This window comes from Microcaecilia unicolor, chromosome 4 (genome assembly GCF_901765095.1).
Source record: "Microcaecilia unicolor chromosome 4, aMicUni1.1, whole genome shotgun sequence".
In the NCBI taxonomy this organism is placed as follows: domain Eukaryota; kingdom Metazoa; phylum Chordata; class Amphibia; order Gymnophiona; family Siphonopidae; genus Microcaecilia; species Microcaecilia unicolor.
In genome coordinates, this window is record NC_044034.1 from 255545934 (window position 1) to 255567694 (window position 21761).

General features: G+C 43.7%; 1 protein-coding gene across 4 annotated transcripts in view; it reads left to right on the forward strand.

Moving 5' to 3' along the window:
* The window catches only part of IL18R1 (interleukin 18 receptor 1), a 105905-nt gene that overhangs the window by 13978 nt on the left and 70166 nt on the right, over window positions 1-21761 (forward strand). For 3 of the 4 annotated variants that reach the window (XM_030201448.1, XM_030201445.1, XM_030201446.1), the window contains 2 exons: window positions 8017-8102; window positions 20207-20441. In XM_030201448.1, coding sequence (XP_030057308.1) covers window positions 8045-8102; window positions 20207-20441 — 293 coding nt within the window. In that variant the 5' untranslated portion in view covers window positions 8017-8044. Of the gene's footprint in view, window positions 1-3167; window positions 3220-8016; window positions 8103-20206; window positions 20442-21761 lie in introns of those variants that run through there. The other variant, XM_030201447.1, reaches the window with a different exon arrangement.

Genomic DNA, 21761 nt, shown 5'->3' on the forward strand with positions numbered 1-21761 from the left:
CAGAAGAGCCTCAGCCACCACAGCAGCAGGCCCCAGATGAACAGGATGAGGAGCCCTCTCCACCTACCGCCCACAGAGCAGAGCAGAGTGCATACCAGCTGGGGGTCAGAGCCAGGCAAAGACTGATCGAGACAAGTTTTCTGTGAGAGTAAGTTGATATTTATTTATATCACACACAGTATTTACACACTACCACCACCACAACCCCCCTCCCACCACCATCACCCCTTCTGTGCATATTCCCCTCCTACCCCTCCCACCATGTTCCTTTGCAGCTAGTGCTGCAGGGAAACTCTGTTGAGAGTCCTCTGATGAGCTCCCACTCTCCTCCTCTGTGTCCACAAGGCAGCCTGATGCCTCGGCTGCCCTGTGAAAGTCCAGCCACCTTGCGCTCTGTAGCTTGCCCTGCAACCTGGGCACAGGACCGAGAAGGGGAGCTGGTGTGGTGGCTGCTGGACCAGTGGCTGGGGAGGCTGAGGATCTCAAGTTCCATTTCTTAGCAGGTGGCTGCTGTGCAGTGGTGGAAGTCGACGCCGGTTGTTGTTGCTGCATCAGGGCTGTATTAGGTGCTCTCAGGTCATGGTGTAGGCCCTCGATGCTGTGCTCCAGCCGTTGGAGCTGCTGTATCACATCACGTTGGGCCTGTACTGCTTCCCGTTGCACCTGGAGCGCTTCCTGTTGCACCTGTACTGCTTCCCGTTGGTGCAGGCCCACTGGTTTGCTGCTCTGTGTTCTGGGGCTGAGCAGAGACTGGCCAAACCAGACTGACTCAGCCTCATTGGATGCCCAGCCTCCACTGGTCCAGAGTGCTCCAGCCGGAGGGTGAGATCTGGGGGGCCTGGTGGGGAAAGACTTAGAGAAGGAGTAAGGGGTCAGAGGTAGTACTGCCACTCCAATAAAAAATGACTTAATAAAAGACCAGAGAGAGGTATTTAAAGCCGTCACATTGGCAAGGAGACTAACTGGGTTCAAGAGTACTGTTTAAAGGTTGTTAATAATTTGCTTATTGAGCACCATTCACTCAAAGGACCTGATAAGTTGATTATCACAAATGCTTCTCATTAACAAATGTCTTAATGCTTCATATAGTATAAGTTATAAATAACTCAATAAACTGTTTAACATTTCAGCCAGCCTTGTTCACAGTAGTCTTTTTGAATTTTTTCTGGGGAAAGGAGAGAAACTCCACCTGCTAACACCAGGCACCAGGCGCCGATCATTACAGGGCCTGATGGAGCCTGCCCGAGGAAGACTCCAGCTAGGTCGACCCTGCATCCAGGGTCAGCCACAAGGGGGCATTACATTTATAAAATGCACATATTATTTCCTGTCCTGCTATCACTCCTACCATTCTGAGAGCATCTAAGGATATCAAACATATAAATGGCAAGTGACCGACTCACCTGCAAATGCGCAGTAGAGTCGGAACGCTGAGAGTGTAGAAGTCCAAGCCCCGCCTCCACCAGCAGTATAGCCCAATAGGGAGGAGGGCTTGGAGATGGGCGTGGAAATCAGAGGAGGAGGGAGCAGGGAGGGAAGGAGGGGGCGGAACTGAGGGAAACAGATGCTGCGATGGAGAACTGACGACACGACGATGGCGGAAAGAGGGGGGGTGACACCGGGGGGGGGGGGGGGGTCAAAGGTGGTGGTGGCAGCAGGGACGGCGAAATGGCGGCGGCGGGGACAGCAGGGCACAGGAGGTCACAATCGCGGTGGATGGGAGCCCGAAGATGGAGGGTAGAGGAGAGAACAGTTGATGGACACGGGTGGATGGAGCGGATGGGAGGGGGAAGAGGAGGGTTGCTGGACATGGGGGGAGGACAGGGGAGACAGCAGGGTTGGTGGACGGGGAGGAGGCCATAGGAAAACAAAAAACTAGCCCGTTGTTACGGGCTTAATGGCTAGTATTACATAAAAGGAGGTGTTATATTTTCTGAGTAGCTATTATTGTGCATATATAGGTCTGGACAGTTTTATAGATGCATACTTCAGCATGTAAAATTGTGTTTTAAGCACTCAAGTTGCTTATATAAGGACCATTTTAGTGCATGCTATTTTAGGGGCCCTTTTTACCATGCTGCGGGGAAAAGGGTCCTGCACTGGCGGCGGGGGCCATTTTTCCCACGCGCCAGGACCCTTTTTACTACAGCGGGTAAAAAAAACCCCAGCACACGAGAACTCTTGCCACATAGCAATTATTGCCACCATTGAGGTGGCAATAAGGGCTCCTGCGCTAACCCGACAGTAACCGGGCAGTGTGCAGCGATGCCCTGATTATCACCAGGTTACCACCGCGCAAGACATTTCTGGGTGGTTTCTTTTTCCCCCCTGAAAGGACGCAAGCTCAGGGCGGAACTACTGGTGGTGGCTGTTGGGCTGGCGGTAGTCCCAAAAGAGCATGCTTTAAGCCTGCGTTGGGCTTACCACCGCTCTGTAAAAGAGCCTCTTTGTTACCTTAGGGCCCCCTTTTACTAAGCCACGTAGGCACCTACATGCGCCCAATGCATGCCAAAATGGACTTACCACCCGACTACTGTGTGGCTCTTCCGGTAATTTCATTTTTGGTGTGCATCCGATATGCGCGTCTGAAAAATATGTTTTATTTTCTGGCGCATGTAGTGGATGTGCGCCAAATGACATCTGATGCGCATAGGTCATTACCACCCAAATTCTTTACCACTAGGTCTATGGCTGGCGGTAAGTTTTCAGACTCAAAATGGACGCACAGCAATTTTTGATTTTGCCGCATGTCCATTTTCGGGAAAAAAGAGGCCTTTTTTACAGGTGCACTGAAAAATGATTCTGCGCACGCCCGAAATCCCGCACCTACACTACCGCAGGCTATTTTTCAGCGTACCTTAGTAAAAGGACCCCTTATTATTTCTGTCCTACAATAATGATAATTATTAAGGTAATTTGCAAACTGAAAGGTAAGTGTAATGGTTAGGCATTTCAAGAATTAAAAAAAAAATTGGAAACATTGATCTAAATAACATGAAGCACAGTGTCCTAAAAATAAACCATCCCACCACATTAAGATATGACAAATTAAATGTGGAAGGAAAACCACTCAGATCTGAAGTCAGAGGCCCGGTGATCTCTTCTATCAGGTTTCCTTCCTTTCTTCTGTGAAATTACTGTTTTTCAAGAGCTTACATGTTTCAGTACTTCAAACCATCCATGACTGCTGAACACATCTCTCAAGGAGCGTAACATAAGGTGAGGTACTCTAGTCCTCATGTAAGAACTTTTTAATTTTGAAATTAACCCTTTTTTATAGATTATATTAGACGTTTTGCATAAATAACTTTGATCAGTCTGCTACATGTAAGTGTTTGGTATTTTAAACTACAGCACACACCAACATAGATAAATAGAAATATTCCTCTGTGATGCTGACCTGGATAAACATCTTGATTTTAAAATATTCTACTTAATGGTGAATTTTACTTACTGAAAGATACAGTAGTCATGGGGTCAACATATTCTTCAACTTTTGCAAATATATGTCGTGACTGATGAGAAGATATCATTATTTTAATATAAAGAATTTTCTGATCACATAATTTTAAAAGGTAACATTTAGTGATACCTTTTTCACATGGTCACAAGAGAACCCCATGGGGTCCTTTTACTAAAGCTTAGCACCTGTTAACAGCATGTGCTAAGAGCTCAATTCTATATATGACACCTAAAATTAACACGCGCTAGGCAATTATGCCTAAGCATATTCTAAATACCATGTGTAAATTTACATGCACTTTTAAAATATGCTTAGGCGTAGTTCATATAACTGAATGTATGCGTGACCATTTACGCCAATGAAAAGCTGGTGTAAATCCCAGCACATAGATTTACATGCACTGGCCTATATTTTATAACAACGTGCGTAGATTTTGGAATGCCCACAAAATGCCAATTTCCACGCTCCTAAGCTTTTTGCCTGTGAGCATTAGAATTTAGGCACAGTACATTACAGAATACGCTTAGCAATGTATATGTGTAAATACAAATTCTTGCCAATTAGTGCTCATTATTGCTTGTTAAGAGCTGTTAACAATGATTAACACCTTATTAAAACAATTAATCTACGTGTGTAGTTATAAAATACACCTAGATTTATGAGCAGAATCGCGTGTAACTCCAGATGCGCTATATATAATCCTGGGGTAAATGCTGTGCATCCTATTTTTTACCTATGGGCTACATGACATATAGCACAAGCTAATGTTTGTTAGCATGCTAAGCTTTAGTAAAAGGGCCCTTAAGATTCTAAATAGCAATGACGACTGGAGCAGAGAGAAAACTTCAAATATCTTACTACAGATTTATCAATGGTGTTTAGGAATTTGAAATAGTGGAGGTGAAGCACAGGAAGAATTGCTGTCTACTTTAAAAGATAAACTGATTAAAAAAACTTGCTTAATTAATTAATTTAAAGCTGCATTTAATGAGTGTTACTTGACAATTTAGTCAATATACTCGAATGGACTCAGATCAAGGCATGCTGAAGGATAGCTATAGTACTGAGTATTTGCTTATTATCATTTGTGAATATGAGGGGCCCTTCTACTAAGCCGTGTAGGCGCTTACACACGTCCTACATGTGTCAATTTTGAATTACCGCCCAGCTACCGTGTGGTCCGGGCGGTAATTTCATTTTCTACGTGCGCCCATTATGCGCCCTGGAAAATTTCTGATGCGAGGCGCTGACCGGACGGTAATCGGCACTGTACAAGAGCTGATGATTACCGCTTGGTTAACTTGTGAGACTTTACTACTAGGTCAATGGGTGGTGGTAAGGTCTCAGGCCCAAAATAGACACGCGTCAATTTTTATTTTGCCACACATCCATTTTTGTCTAAAAAAAAATAGGCCTTTTTTGCAGGCGTGCTGAAAAATGGACCCGCGCGCACCCAATACACGTCTACACCAGCGTAGGCCATTTTTCGGCAGACCTTAGTAAAAGGACCCGTAACTTTTTTTGAATGGTTCCTGCAGCAACTAACAAATTGATCATAAAGTCATCATGGTGCATGCTAACTGGTTACTTTTACACATACAATGATGTTTGTTTCTCAAATTTACTGCACTGTGTCAAGAAGAGATTCTGTCTGCATATATAGACAGTTTATCAGTGTCCTTGGACATTATTTTGATTCACAGAATTGGGAATGTTTCTATATAGTTGTGCTACATTTTCTTTCTCTCTGATTGGATTTCTTGGTCATTGAAGATCTGATTCTCTCTGTGGGTTGTATAAAGTAGTCGATTGGCACTGATGCTTCTATTAGCAATATTGCTGTTGTGTTTTTCTCCATTACTGTGCCCTGTTTTCTTGCATTGAGCTTTTTTATCAGTTGCCATAGGAATATCCCAGATGATAAGAACAACAACTTCATTTTTCCATAATTCTCTTAGGGTCATTTCCAAAGTTTTTCTATTGGGTGAGAAATTCTACCTTATAATGCGTTTCTGTATAAAGGCCTTCTGACATCAGCATGTCTCAGGCAGTGATGAGATGTATAACTATTTCTAGTTCTTTCCGAATCTGAATTTATCTGGGCTTTTTTTTCATTTTTTTCTATGCTTGCCTTGAACTATCTTGTCCATAGACCACTATCCTGTGCTATGGCTATTAGTCTGTTATCCTCAGGTTTATATTTACTGTTTCTTAACCATTCCTGTGCTAGGTTTTGAGTGATATGTTGTTCCTGAAGTAATGCTTTATATTTCCCACTGTATTTGTGCATTTGCCACTTGTTTTACCTTGATTGCTGATCTAATTTTCAGAGTCCCCCCCCCCCCCCCCCCCCCCCCCAGTTTTTCAAATCCTGTTGCTTACTTCCTTTCATGTACTGGTAGATTTTTACTCATTCCTTCTATTCATAGGAATAAAATGGGCCCTGCTGCAGATAACTCGAGCTAATCTTTAGTTAAAATAAACCCTCAGTTGCTTCCTTTTCTTTTGGTGCTGATGGATTCTCACTCATTTTACTCTCTTTGTGGGGAAACATGTCCCTCCTTTACAATAAATAACATATACCTCCTGTATATTAATTAATATGTTTTGGAATTTATTCTTGCAGTGTTAGCACTCTTAACTTCAAATACATAAGAACTGTCATGGTCACCGGTCACAAACATAGTTAAACAGAAAGCCACACGGATTATACAAATGAATGTAATTACTGGAGTCAATACTTTAGATGCTGGCTAAGCTGAATGAATATCAGATTCTTAAATTACAGGACAAGGAGGGCATTGGAAAATTGGAAGAAACTGTTACTGACAAGAGAATATGTATGGATTACTTTTTTTGAAAATGTGGATACTGTTCATTTATGCATGTTACTTTAAAAAAAAGTTTGGAAAAGTCTCTGCATAGTATGATTTTTTTCCCCATATCCTATTCAAATTAACAATGAAAAATTATTTTGGTTGAAGGTGGTAGATGCCAACCTTAAGGGAATAATGTACCTTAACATGAGTTAAATAGCAAAATCATGCATTATTTTTCCATAAACACGTGTTAGTTTAAGGTATTATGGACTACATAATAAGATGTAAAACATACAAAGTGCCTCATCAAACATATAAATTGCGAGTGACCGTACTCACCCGCAAATGCGCATCTCTGTCCCGCTCCCATGTCAATACGTGATGATGGGGCAGGACAGAGAGGGAAACTGCGCGAAGGAGAGGGAGTAAACTGCTGAGGTCGCTGCCACTCCCCCCCACCCGGAGTCACCGCCGCCGCCGCCCCCCTCCACCTGGCCAGCCCGGGCCCTCTCTTCGCAATTCAACTTACAGCGCCGAAAATGCAGCAGGCAGATCAGCTGAGCTACCGTCAGCCTTCCTTCCCAGCCTCTGTCCCGCCCTCGCCGACGTAATGTCACACGAGGGCAGGACACAGGCAGAGAAGGAAGGCCGACGGCAGCTCAGCTGATCTGCCTGCTGTGGTTTCGGCGCTCTAAGTTGAATCGCGAAGAGAGGGCCCTGGCCGGGTGGAGGGGCAGCAACTCCGGGGGGGGGGGGGGGGGGACGGTAGCGGCGACCTCGGGGGGGGAGGGGAGGCGGTGACCTGGTGAGGAGGGTAGCTGGAAATCTCGCCCGTTTTAACGGGCATAACTGCTAGTTATTATATAAATTAAATAACGTGGCTTGTGTTGAACTTCACAAACTATGTTACTGCAGTTAAAATAACATGCAGTTCAGTGGTCCTGGGGAGCCTCTCTTAAAAGGGCAAGAGTTGCACAAATAGAAGCGTTCTCCAGGGGTGCCCCTTGCCCTTCCCCCCAGCAAAGATTCCCAGAGGATGAGCCCAAGAGATCCCAGACCCCCCAATATCCCTGAAGACACTTAAGTGCCCAAGAGATTAAGCCCCACCTCCACTCCCTGTTGCCTCACTTGGACCCCCCCCCCCCCAAGGCCCCTCATCCTACAGTAGGTGCCCCCCTAGGGTTTAACTTCAGTGACCATTGGTGGTCGAAGAATTAGGAGACAGGAATGATACATAGAACCCCGTATTTGTGCAGCTCTGGCTTCTTTAAGATGGGCTCCCTAGAAGTCATGGGAAACATGCTAGTGGACTGATGCCAGAGGCATAGCTAGGTGGGGTGCAAGAGGAGCAGCTGCTCCTCCAAACGAATTTTGAATTAAATGGTATCTATGTAGATAGGCCCTTCAGCCTTGCTCTGGTGCCTGTTTTACAAAAGGTCTGCTCCTCCTGACATCAAAACCTGGCTACGCTTCTGCCTGGTGCATGCTCCCAGGGAGCAGAATAACACAGTTTGCATTATTCCATTACCATAGAACTCACTAACCTCCCATGGTTCTCCAGAGTACCATGTTTTAATGAACTCTTTGAAAAAGAAGCAATAAACCATATATCAGGGTAAATAATTTGTCTGTAGGTTTACAACTCATTGTTTACCTTTGGGTAATTTTAATGTAGCTTTTAAGATAATCTCAAGTGCAATATATACAAAAATATTGTATTGTTTTATCTTCCAGGGTGACATACATAACCCAGTTAAGAAAAATGGAGTTTCAATGTGTGATTTTTTGGGTTTTAATTCTTTTCAGTGAATTCACAACAGGTAAATAAAATGTAATATATATACTTTCTTGTCAAAAATATAACTCTTTCACTGTATATTATTATGGAATAATCAATTTCTGTAGTCTAGTGCTAGGAGAATATTTCAGGAATATTGCAGAGGCCTCCAATTTTTGGTCAACTCAGAATTTTAGGCACCTAATTTTGTCTGAAAATTCACTGAAATCTAGGTGACCAACTTGCTACCATCTAGATTTAGGTGTCTCATACTTAGGTGCTTGAACTTAACCATGGAATTAGCCAGCTGGATTTTCAGCTAAAGAATCATCCTCCATCTGATTATTCCACCTGGCACCTCATCAAAGTAAAAAAACAAACGCATTTATAAAAATCTATAGCCCTTAGCTCTGATCGGCCCTTCTAAATTACCCTACTGGTATCCAAATGCCAGTCATGGATCCTAGTATCCATCAACCCTCTGCAATAAGCATATATGATTCTATGTCTTCTTGACTCACAGGAGAGACACAGCTGTTCTCCTGCTTGTACTATGACCTAAAACTGAAGAACACCTTTGACTTTTTCTTATGTGCTCATTCCCAGCAGCAGATACCATTCAGCTGTGAGCAATGATGCTGGCAGGATGGATCTTACAACTTAGGCCTCTTTTTACTAAGGCACACTCATGTTTTTAGCGTATGCTAAAATTGTAGGCGTGCTAAATGCTAAAGACGCCAATACATTCCTATGGGCATCTCTAACATTTAGCGCTCCTACAATTTTAGTGTGCACTAAAAACGTGAGCGCGCCTTAGTGAAAGGGGACCTTAGTGTTCATAAAGGATGAATCCTTCAGAGGGGTTGAGGGTGAACCTGAAAGTTTAGGGAGGTCATTGATGTACTGATTGGGGAATTTGATGAAGGTATTGTTAGGAGGGAGGGGTGGAGATTCAGTACTTGTGGTTTAAGAAACACGTTGTTTATCTCAGTTGGTATGCCAGGAGAAAGAGAGGGAAAGAGGCGGAAAGACAGATATAGGCCTGCTTTTTCATTTCTTTATTTGGCTGAATTATAGCTTGAGTTACTAACATGTGTTAACGTGTTAATTTGCACTAATGTCATTAATTTGTTATTTGCCCCCAGATTCCATATTATGTAATGGGACCTTCTTACTAGATAACATACATTTACAATGTTAGAATGCCTCAACACAGTTGTGCATGTTAGTAAATCTAACTACAATTTAGGCACCATGCACTGCCTTCCATGTACACCACTGTATTTTCAAGGGTGTGTACATACTTCCATGCAAATTTTCCCCAAGAAAACAATGCTCTTAAATTAATATCTGTTTGTTGTAGTGCTCAATTTTTCTGGATTAAACTACAGATATTCTTGAGTCTTCAGAAGTATGAATGTAAGTGCAAAACTTTCTCCAATCCCATTCTCAAGAAAACCTCCTCTATACAATCTCATGAAGGGCAATTTTACAATCCAGGTGCCTGCATTTATATGTACCTTGCATGAGTAAATATCTCAAACAGGAATACTTATGTACATAAAGGGCCAGATTCTGTAAATGGTATCTAAAAAGTAGGTGCGTCCAAAAGTAGCTCTTGTTGCCATTCTATAAACCACCCCTAAAGTTAAACACAGTTTATAGAATAGCCAGGGAACACGCCTACATTTAGGCATGGCCATTTATACCACTGTAAACCTGTGCATAAATGTAGGCATACATAAGTATTGCCATACTGGGAAATACCAAAGGTCCATCAAGCTCAGCATCCTGTTTCCAACAGTGGCCAATCTAGGTCACAAATACCTGGCAAGATCCCCAAAAAGTACAAAACATTTCATACTGCTTACCCCAGAAATAGTGGATTTTCCCCAAGTCCATTTAATAATGGTCTATGGACCTTTCCTTTAGGAAGCCGTCCAAACCTTTTTTAAACTCCGCTAAGCTAACCGCCTTTACCACATTCTCTGACAACGAATTCCAGAGTTTAATTACACGTTGAGTGAAGAAAAATTTTCTCCAATTCATTTTAAATTTACTACATTGTAGCTTCATCACATGCCCCCTAGTCCTAGTATTTCTGGAAAGCGTAAAGAGACGTTTCACATCTACCCGTTCAACTCCACTCCTCTATCATATCTCCACTCAAATTCTTTTTTTTTATATCTATATTTCTATTATATTTTGCAAGTTATACAAACAAAAAGCATGATAAACCACAACATACATAAATGTGAGGAATACCCCCTACATGCCCATATGCCCTCCCATTGCCACACCCCTGTTTTAATTATGTGTGCTTGAATTTACGCATGCCTTTTTAAAAAATACACCTAAAAAGATATGTGCGTAATTTCCAATTATTGTCAATTAGTGGTGATAATTGGTTGTTATCCCTCAACTATCAACACTGATTGGTTTGTTACTGAATTAAGGTGTGCATGTAAATTAGGCATACACTCAGTTTAGTGCGCCCAGCTCACAGTGCATTATATAGAATCCAGATGAAAGTGTATACTTACTCATGAAAGAACCAGTAGAGCATCTAAGTTATATTTTATAATGGATTTCTCAAGTACCATAGAATGTAAATAAATCTGATAGTGCTCAGAAACAATCAGTCCCAAAGTGATTTAAAAACCACATTCAGACATCTTGTCTCAATCATTGCACAAGATTAAAGTTCAAAAACGGTCGGTATGATGGTGTATTACTAAAGTCTGTGTATATTATATAATCCAAGAACTACACACCAGAAAGTATCAAAGTTCATCAAACATCACTTATCTTGTGCATTGTTCCAGCATCAAAAAGTCAATGAGATACAAAGGTGACTGTGGATGTGTATATGTATTGGCAACCCCAACAAGGATCCAAGTTTCACCGCTCACAGTGGCTTCTTCAGGGGTGTAATACCTCATTAAGAACAAAAAAAAACAACAAACATCAAATCAAAATAAATCAAAACATATCAAAAAGGACATTGGGTTGGAAAAGATCCAACCCTCCACCACCTGGTGTACTCCAGACCTAAGGGGCCCTTTTACTAAGCTTCGTAAGCGTCTACGTGTGCCCAACGCGCACTAAAATGGAGTTACTGCCTGATTACCACATGGATCTTGCAGTAATTTCATTTATGGTGCGCATCCGATATGCGCATCTGAAAAATATTGTTTTATTTTCAGACGCACGTAACGGACGTGCGCCAAGTGGTATTTGACGCGCGTAGGTTATTACTGTCCGGATTCTTTACCACTAGGTCAATGGCTGTCGGTAAGGTCTCAGACCCAAAATGTACGTGCAGCAATTTTCATTTTGAAGCACGTCCATTTTCGGCAAAAAAAGGCCTTTTTCACAAGTGCGCTGAAAAATGGATTGGCGTGCGCCCAAAACCTGCGCCTACACTACTGCAAGCCACTTTTCAGTGCACCTTAGTAAAAGGACCCCTCACTGTCAAAAGACACCAACCTCATTCTGAGATAAAAGGAAAAGCTAATGGTTCCATGGAATCTCAGTGGAGATTGGGTGGCGACACCGGTAATTAGGAAACAAAACGGGAGCTGGGCAGACTTCTATGGTCTATGTCCTGATCGTGACTGAATAGATAGGGATGGGCTGGAGTGTAAATTTCAAGGGGCTTCGATGTTAACTTCAGCCATGGTAAAAACTTTCCCAGCGCATGTCAATTTCGGATGCTCAAACTAGCGAAGGCCACATTTTACCGTGGCTTAGTAAATAGGACCCCTATATGCAGGTCTCTATCCATGACAGGCAATTATGTTACAGACCATTTCTTTTTCACTTACAATTTGTTATTTCTTCCAACTGAAGATACAGTACAAGAGATGAACATGTTTGCAGTTACAGGCCATTTCTATGCATACTACACTCCTTTCCCTACAGAAATGCCTTTGAAAAATTTGCTGCCTCTGTGCCCTCTTCTGTATAAGTACTGGATGAAAATTATCACAGGAAAGCACATGAGTTGCAACTTTCAATGAAGGCATGGGTGGTAATCTGCACAAAGCCACACTTAAATCCTCAGTGCAGTCATCAAAGGTAACCTGCATGGAGCAGCAGTTAAAAATCAAGCTACTTTACCAGCAGATTGAATGGGCTGTTTTATCTTTATCTGCTTTCATTTACATAACTTGAGTGTCGACAGGACATATGTAGGAAGAGAGTTTAAAGTCAAGATAAGGTCATAAGAAGATAGAATGATATGATTGACATGAGTGACTCAACTAATACATGGTCATGGAAAAAAGCCTACTAATATTACGTAGTTTCGTTAGACTCATACTCTGGTTAGTGTGCCTTGAATCTTTCCTAGTGCTTATTATATTTTGAATTCAGTAAACTTCTGTGCTTTAGTTCCCATGCTTCCGTGTTCTATGTGTGGGGGTCCTTTTACAAAGGTGCGATGAAAAATGCTTGCGGTAGTGTAGGCGCAGGTTTTGGGCACTCGCAGAATCATTTTTCAGTGCACCTGTTAAAAAGGCCTCTTTTTTAATGAAAATGGACATGCGGCAAAATCAAAATTGCCGAGCATCCATTTTGGGTCTGAGACCTTACTGCCAGCAATAGACCTAAGCAGTAAATAATTTGGGTGGTAATGACCTAAGCGCGTCAGATGCCACTTGGCACGCATCTGCTACGCGCGCCACAAAATAAAAAAAATGTTCGGACGCACGCCAAAATTGAAATTACTGCAAGGGCCATGCGGTAACTGGGCAGTAACTCCAATTTGGCGCACGTTGGGTGCGCATAGGCGCCTACTCAGCTTAGTAAAAGGAGCCTTGTGTTTTTAAAGAATTGTTTCAGTAGTGCCAATACTGATAAATCAGAGAAGGAGCATCCTGTCTGGAAGGAGTTATCTAATATTTGTATTGGATTTTAGGTCTGGCGTGATGTTGTAAGTTTCTGGCAATCAACCAACAACAGGGGTTCTCAACCAAGTACTCAGACACACCCAGCCAGTCAGGTTTTCAGGATACCCACAATGAATATACATGAGATAAATGTATATGCATGACCTCCATTGTATGCAAATTTATCTCATGCATACTTATTGTAGATATCCAAAAAACCTGACTGGCTAGGTGTATCCTAAAGACTGGGTCGAGAACTCCAGTCCTACAGTAACACGGAGGGTTTGCACTACGCTTTTTAATTTTGTATAAAAAATTTTTGTGGTTCAAAATTGACTAAAATGTTTTATCTTATTTTAAAATAATTTTTATATATGTAAAGAATATAATTTAGGTTTGATATGCTACCAAGTCATCACTACCTATTGTACACTGAACTATGTGAATGAAAATATTTGTAAAATTGTAAAAGGGTATTTATGAGTATACATCCCCATTTTGATATTTCCCCAAATTCTATATGTTGCGCCTTAATTTCTGCACAGAAATCAAAGCGCATGCTACAACAATGTGCGTAACTTAATTGGTTAACTAGCTAATCAGCACCGTTAATTGGATATTGACAAGTAATTATCAACACTAATTATCATTTGAATAATTAAAATGTTTTGAAATACCTATAAAATAGAAAAGTTGGGAATTTTACATATAAGGAATAAAGATAGGAAAAAAACACTAAAAAGAGAAAAAGATAAAAAAATAACAAAGACCGGTGACGATAGGAGAGGGGTTTGATGGAATAAACATATGATCCATCACTCCTCCTGGCTGAGGTCTTCAGAAAACAGTCACAGATTTTGGTTTATACATAAGCACACATTGGTGTAGTTGATATTCTTAAGCTTATGTTAAAGACTTAGGGATAGGTTTACTAAGTGGTGCTATGAGCACGTTAGCATTTTTAACGCGCATAAATGGTGTACGCGCGTTAAACACTAATGCACCCATAAAAATGTATAGGCACGTTGGTGTTTAACGTGCTTTAAATTCACAGATGCGTTAAAAATGCCAACACATCTTAGTAAACATGCCCCTTACGGAGTTGTTTACTAAAGCTTAGCTCGCGTTATCTGCAGCAGGGCCCATAGGAATAAAATGGTCCCTGTTGCATATAACTTGAGCTAAGCTTTAGTAAACAACCCCCTTAGCTTTTATTATAGTTGCATGTAAATATAAGTCATGTGGTTGAAAAGTGGGCATGGTTATGGTCATGGAATAGGTGGGTCGTGGGCGTTTCTAAAATCTATGTGCATTATTATAGAATAGACCCGCTCTGCACCTAATTTAGATGTCAGGATTTACGCCAAGTAAAACATGGCCTAAATGGATGCGACCAAATTTGGTTTCTTGGCGAGGCACTCAGCGTATTCTATATACCACATGGAAATTTAAGCCAATTCTATAAAATTTAGGCGTACGTTAGAGAATATGCCTAGGTGCAGTGGTGTGCTGGAGCAGGCTCTCACAGGCTCGCAAGAGCCGGTTGTTAAGTTTTTAAGAATTTTGGGAGCCGGTTGTTAAAGTAGGGCCCTGCATGGCTACTTTAACAACTGGATCCCAAAATGTGGGCTTGGGCCCCCTGCTGAATTCTCTTTTACTTTGCTGGTGGGGATGCTGAGCCCTGCCAGCCAAGTAAAAAGACTACTGCTTCTCCCCGCTCCTTGTTTCCAGCTCTGAGCAGAAGGCTGAGACTTCAACAGCATGTGTGAGAAGTTTCAGCATGCTGCTCAGAGCAAGACGTTGGGAGTGGTGGCAGTCCATTTATTGGCTGCCAGCAAAGGTATGCCTAGCATGCCCTCACGAAGGGAGGGAGGAGAGAGAGGCAAGTGTTGTTCCCCCCCCCCCCCCCGAGCTGGCTACGTCCGGAGAAAGAGCTTGTTGTTAAAAATTTACCAGCACACCCCTGCCTAGGTGTATTTTTTTACCACATGGATTTTTCTGGCATCATATAGAGAATCTAGTCCATTTTGCCCAATATTTAGAGCATAATCTATTCTGCCTGTTAGAATGAGTACTTGACTGCAAGTATTTCCTAAAAGTTCTGATATACTTGGAGGGGCATAATCGAAAGGCGCTGGCAAAATAGCTGGCCGGCAATCTCCAGTGCCGCAAGTGGGCGGAGCCAACCGCATTTTCGAAAAAGATGGCCGGCCATCTTTTTCTTCGCTAATACGGTTGGGCTCGGCCAAATGTCAGAGTTCGCCAGGGTTGAGATGGCCAGCCTCGGTTTTCGGCCATAATGGAAAAAAATGCCGGTGATCTTAAACCCAGTGAAATCCAAAGCATTTGGTCGTGGGAGGAGCCAGCATATAAAGTGCACTGCCCCCCCCCCCTCACATGCCAGGACACCAACTGGGCACCCTAGGGGGCACTTCTAAAAATTAAAAAAAAAAATAGTTCCCAGGCGCATAGCTCCCTTCCCTTGGTTGTTTAGCCCCCCCAACCCCCCCTAAAACTCGCTCCCCACAGCTCTACACCATTACCATAGCCCTAAGGGGTGAAGGGGGGCACCTACATGTGGGTACAGTGGGTTTGGGGTGGGTTCTGGAGGGCTCCCATTTACCACCACAAGTGGAACAGGTAGGGGGGATGGGCCTGGATCCACCTGTCTGAAGTGCACTGCACCCACTAAACACTGCTCCAGGGACTTGCATACTGCTGTCAGGGAGCTGGGTATGACATTTGAGGCTGGCACAGAGGCTGGCAAAAAGTTTTTTTGTTTTTTTTTGGGTGGGGAGGGGGTTGGTGACCACTGAGGGAGTAAGGGGACGTGATCCCCGATTCCCTCCGGTGGTCATTTGGTCTGTTGGGGCCCCTTTTTGAAGCTTGGTCGTGAAAAAAAGGGACCAAGTAAAGCCGGCGAAATGCTCGTCAAGCCTGGCTTTATTTTTTCCATTATCAGGCAAAGCCGGCCATCTCATGAGCACGCCCCCATCCCACCCCCATCCTGCCTTCACTACCCTACCGACACGCCCCCTTGGTGTTCGCCGGCTCCGCGATGGAAAGCAGTTGAACCTGGCCAAAAATTGGCTTTCGATTATACCGTCTTCGCTGGGTTCAGGAGATTGCCGGCCATCTCCCAATTTGTGTCGGAAGATGGCCGGCGATCACTTTCAAAAATGAGCTGGATAGCCACCTCAGCATTTCTCATGGAGAAGTAGCCTAGTGGTTAACACAGTTTTAGAGCCTGACATACCCAGTTCAGATCTCAGTCCAGCTCCTTGTGACCTTGGACAAGCCAGTTAACCTTCCATTATCTCAGGTACAAACTTAAGGACCTTTTACTAAACCGCACTAGAATCCGACCTTAGCACATTATAACATGAGAATTTCCTGCTTCCTAAGGCCAGATTCAGTGGGGCATAATTGAAGTCTTTTTAAAATATTTTTTTTGTGCTTGTGCACTATGGCCCTGATATTTACACTGAGGGAGATAGCCAGGCTGTCTCCTGCGGTTCATGCTGAACCTGAATATTAAATGCATGGACATTTCCGGTGACTGGAATTGAATATCAGGGGATTTTTTCGGCTGGTTTAAATTTAAACGACTATGGGCCTCTTTTACCAAGCTTCGGCAAAAGTGGGCCTGTGCTGGTATTGACACGTGTTTTTGATACTCACCAAGGCCCCCTTTAACCGCAGCAGGTTAAAGGTAGGTCTTTCTTTTTTTTTTTTAGGAAATAGCCATGCGGCAAGTGAAGCACTTGCCGCACGGCCATTTCAGGGGGAGCCCTTACCGCCACCCATTGAGGTGATGGTAAGGGAATCCCATCCTAATCTGGCTTTAACTGGGCAGCATGCAGCACTGCCTGATTACTGTCAGGTACACACTGGTGCTACAAAAATAAATATATTTTTCTAGTGCTGGATATGATGGCGTGCTAGGGGTGGGTACTACCACTGGGCTGCTGCAGTAACCCGGCAGTACTTCCTTTTTAGCGAGTGGTAATCCCACGTCGGGCTTACTGCTGCTTTCTAAAAGGGGCTCTGTGTCAATATTCAGACATAGCCGGTTATCTTTAAACCAGCCAAAGATATATCAGGGTTTGACACGGCCAAATATGACTGCCAAAACCAGTTTAAAAATTGGCGGATAGCCAGTTATATTGTGTGATATAACAGGTTATTCGCCAGCCACTAACCATGGATATTCAGCAGTTGGATATTGGCGGATAACCGGTTAATCGCTATTTAACTGGTTAACATCTGTTCTGACTGGTTAAATAGCGCTAAATATCGGGCAGTATTTGTATTAGCACTAGGTACTGGTGAAAGGTTAATGCGGGATCTCTAAACCACCTCCTAGTGCTCTTGCGTTAATTCTGCATTAGTCAGTTGGCACATGCTAATGCAAATATACTAGCTGGATAATGCTTTACCACCCGTTCCCCACCCAAGACATGCCCTCTCCCCCTCCAAAAAAGCACGATTGGCAGATTAGTAAAAGGGTCACTTAACTTGTGAGCCCCCAGGGACATGGATATACCTACTGTATCTGAACACCTTGAGCTACTACTGGAAAAGGTGTCAACCAAATCCAAACAAAATTATATATTAAATGAAATTTCCAGATACACACTATCCCCTGAGTCTACAAAGATCACCAAAAATTATGCTCACAAATTTAGGCACATTTCCCGATTTCAGCACACAATTTAATAGAATGAGCCAATTAGTGCCAATAATTGGCTTTTTAACAAGCAATTATTGACACTAATTGGATTTAATTGGGATTAACGTGCATAAAATTAGGCACAGGATCTACGCCTAAAATTTATGCATGGTTCAAAAAAGGGGGAGAAGAAATGGGATTGGCACGGGCATTTCAGGGCAGAATGAGGGCATGGTTTTGAGTTACATGTGTAATTATAGAATAAGGGTGCTCCACACATAAATTTAGGTGTGGGCATTTGCTGGGCTGCTGTGAGGGGGGGCAAAATTCCCTGGGCCTGGCCCTGGCCTCAAAGTGTGTGTGTGTGGGGGGGGGGGGGGGGGGGGCGGGCCCAGTGCAGGCAAACTTCTTGCTGCCTGCCTGCTTCCGGGTCTCTCCTCTCCTGTTCCTGAGTGCCGCCCAGGACCCAAATGATTGCATTAGCTAGATATCACGTTAATGCAATCATTCAGATCCCGACTCCCAGCACTGACAGGAGCAGGAGAGGACAGACCGTGGGAGCAGGCTTGCTGGGCCCGGACCCCACCTTGGAGGAAGAGACATAAAGGTAGGGGGGCGGGCAGGTGGGTGGGAGCAGAGGTACGAGTGGGGAGGATGGCACGCAGTGGTCCGGTTCTGCCCTGTGCCCGGCTATGTCTCTAGGCGACCCTGGGCATTTGCAACATGTTTTCGTTGGTGCAAATAGTCTCTGCTTAAACATTTACCCCCAAATTCTGTAAATGACACCTTAAGCTGTGCGCGCTAAGTTGGCCGCAGGGCCAAATTGCGTGCACAACTGATTAACAAGCCAATCAGCGCCAATAATTGCTGCTTAACAACCAATTAATGCCATATATAAAATCTAGCCCATATCTTAAAATAAGGTATACTGTTTCTGTTCTCTAATAATTTAAACTGGCATTTTGTTTAAGAAAGGATGCAAATATGTTTATTATATCAGCCCAAAATTTGTCATATTCCCAGATTTGAGTCCATAGAGCATAAAATAATTGTTTAGAATGCAAACATTTTTCTTCAGCCTCTCCTGCCCAGTTAAATTGTTTTGAATATTGACCCATCAGTAAATATGTGCACAGAGCAAAAAGTTTCTGTCTTTTTTTTAGTTTGTCTGGCTTTATTATCCACTTTTTGGACATTTTGTCAGTTCATTTCACACATTTGTTTAAAATATATATATTCTAGCTGTTAAGCCCGTTAAAACGAGCGAGATTTGTGTTTTGCAAAATGTAATAATTCTGACCTCCATCCATCCATGTCCAGCAAACCTCCTCTCTCCCCTGCCCTCCCCTCCCCCGATCCATGTCCAGCAACCCTGCTCTCTCCCCTGCCCTCCCCCCATGTCCAGCAGCCCTCCTGTATCCCCTGCCCTCCCCCCATATCCAGCAACCCTCCTCTTTCCCTTGGCCTCCCCGCCGTCCAGCAACCCTGCTCTCTCCCATGCCCTCCCCCCATGTCCAGCAACCCTCCTCTCTCCCCCCTGCCCTCCCCTCCATCAATCCATGTCCAGAAACCCTGCTCTCTCCCCTGCCCTCCCCCCCATGTCCAGCAGCCCTCCTGTCTCCCCTGGCCTCACCCTGTCCACCAACCCTCCTCTCTGCCCTGCTCTCTCCCCATGTCCAGCAACCCTCCTCTTTCCCTTGGCCTCCCCCCTCCCCCCGTCCACCAACCCTCCTCTTTCCCTTGGCCTCCCCCCACCCTGCTCTCTCCCCTGCCCTCCCCCCATGTCCAGCAACCATCCTCTCTGCCCTGCTCTCTCCCCATATCCAGCAACCCTCCTCTCTCCCCCCTGCCATCCCCCCATGTCCAGCTACCCTCCTCGCTGCCGCTCCCTCCCCCTCCGTGCCAGGTCCCCTGCACTGACATGAGAGCACCTCTCACTTCTGTGTGAAAGCGCTGCAGGCAGCAGCAGATCACTCTGCTGCTGCCTGCAGCGCTTCCACATGGAGGTGAGAGGCGTTCTCATGTCAGTGCAGGGGGCCCGATATGGAGGGGGGCGGGAGTGGTGACGACGTCGGGGATGGGGGGGATGGAGGTTGGTGCGCAGGCGATGTTCCTTTGTCTCCAGCGGCAGCATCTGTTTCCCTCTCTGTTCCGCCCTCTGACGTCATCACATCTTGACGCGAGGGCGGGACAGAGAGGGAAGTCTCTACTGCGCATTTGTGGGTGAGTCAGTCACTTGTCATTTATATGTTTGATTTTTTAAAACTTTCTAACATACTAATCAACTTAACTTGCATTAATGTGTTACATTGATTCTGAGGGAACATGGACTAGTTTTACTGTTATTTTACTGTTAACCTTAGTTATTAGTAATTAGGTGTCTTTGCATAAAATGAGACATGTGCATGTGTTATTGGTTAAATAACACATCTTAATGGTAGCCCATACACAACCCTATTATTTACTATGTCAGAAGATTATCCATAGAAAAGTTCAGAAATGGAAAGTTTATTATATGAAGACTGCTAAACTAAAATGAAATCTGTATTCTTAATTGGTTGTATCCCTTTTTATTTTTTCAAGGAAATGCTTCCCACAATGTCTGTGCTCATGAGGGCGAACCTTCACAGATTAAATGGCCTCTGCCATCTAATTCAGCCTCAGGTGATTTTGCACCAACTTGGTACAGAAAAAGTGAATCAAATGGACTAGTAAAGCTGGACCTTGAAACAACAGGCAGAATCATCTCTAAAGAGTTTTCACTTCAGTTTTGGCCAGCCCAGCTGAGTGACATTGGGACATATTTGTACATTCTTAGGTAGGTATTTAGGACAACAAAAAGTGCAAGATATGAATTTGAAACTTTCTTATCATATGTTTATAAGGATTCACTTTTACACTCTTACACTCTATAAGAGGTGATCATCTTCCGTTACACCTTCATTTAGAGCATTTCCTTCAGAAATGTAATCAATAGAAATCAAACAAAATAAAACATGGAAAAGAAAATAAGATGATACCTTTTTTATTGGACATAACTTAATACATTTCTTGATTAGCTTTCGAAGGTTGCCCTTCTTCCTCAGATCGGAAATAAGCAAATGTGCTAGCTGACAGTGTATATAAGTGAAAACATTCAAGCATTACTATGACAGTCTGACAGGGTGGGAGGAGGGGGGTGGGTAGGAAGTATGCATGGGGACATCAAAGCATATCATTGATATTCTAACAGGGTGGGTGTGGATAGGTGAGGGGAGGGTGATCAACAGAGACATACAGCTTTATGGTTTATAATTAGCCCATTATAATGAAAAATGGCCTGTGGTAGTGTAGGCATGTGTTTTGGGCACGTGTAGATCCATTTTTCAGCACGCCTGCAAAAAAATGCCTTTTTAAAATTTTAGCCGAAAATCAAAATTGGTCACACATCCATTTTGGGTCTGAGACCTTACTGCCAGCCATTGACCTATCAGTAAAGTCTCACTCTGGAACCGGGCGCTAATGACCTAAGCGCGTCAAATGCCACTTGGCACATGTAGTGAATGCACACCAGAAAATAAAAATTATTTTTTGGATGCGCGTATCGGATGCACGCCAAAAATGAAATTAACGCAAGAGCCACGCAGTAGCCGGGCAGTAACTCCATTTTGGTGCATGTTGGGCGCGTGTAGACGCTTACGCGTCTTAGTAAAAGGGCCCCTTTTAGTTTATTTTACCAGTGGTTGCCTCTCCCTTTGCTTCCTTGCATCTAAGTTTAAACTGTGCAGATCCTAGTAATCTCACAGGACCCTCTGGCCTCACATACTTCAAACTTCAGAAGCTGGTAGAGAAGGAGAGGCCACAGGTAAAAGAAGCACTGCTGCCCAATATCTTCTTCTGGCAGTGGGGTTTGCCACTGGATGGGGTACTAGAAATGATGATTGCAGGTAGAAGTGTATTGGGTGAGAGAAAGAGCTGATGATTGCTCCTTTCCTCCCCTACTCCCCCATCCCACCTCCTACTTTCCCTAATCAACTTTTCTCACTTCTATTTCTATCCCTTCTCCTAACCAGGGGTCCTCCTCCACCTCCTACTCATATCTTTGCCTCCTTCTCCCTGCATTCACCCTGTTCTCATTCCTTTATGAAAAAATAATCAG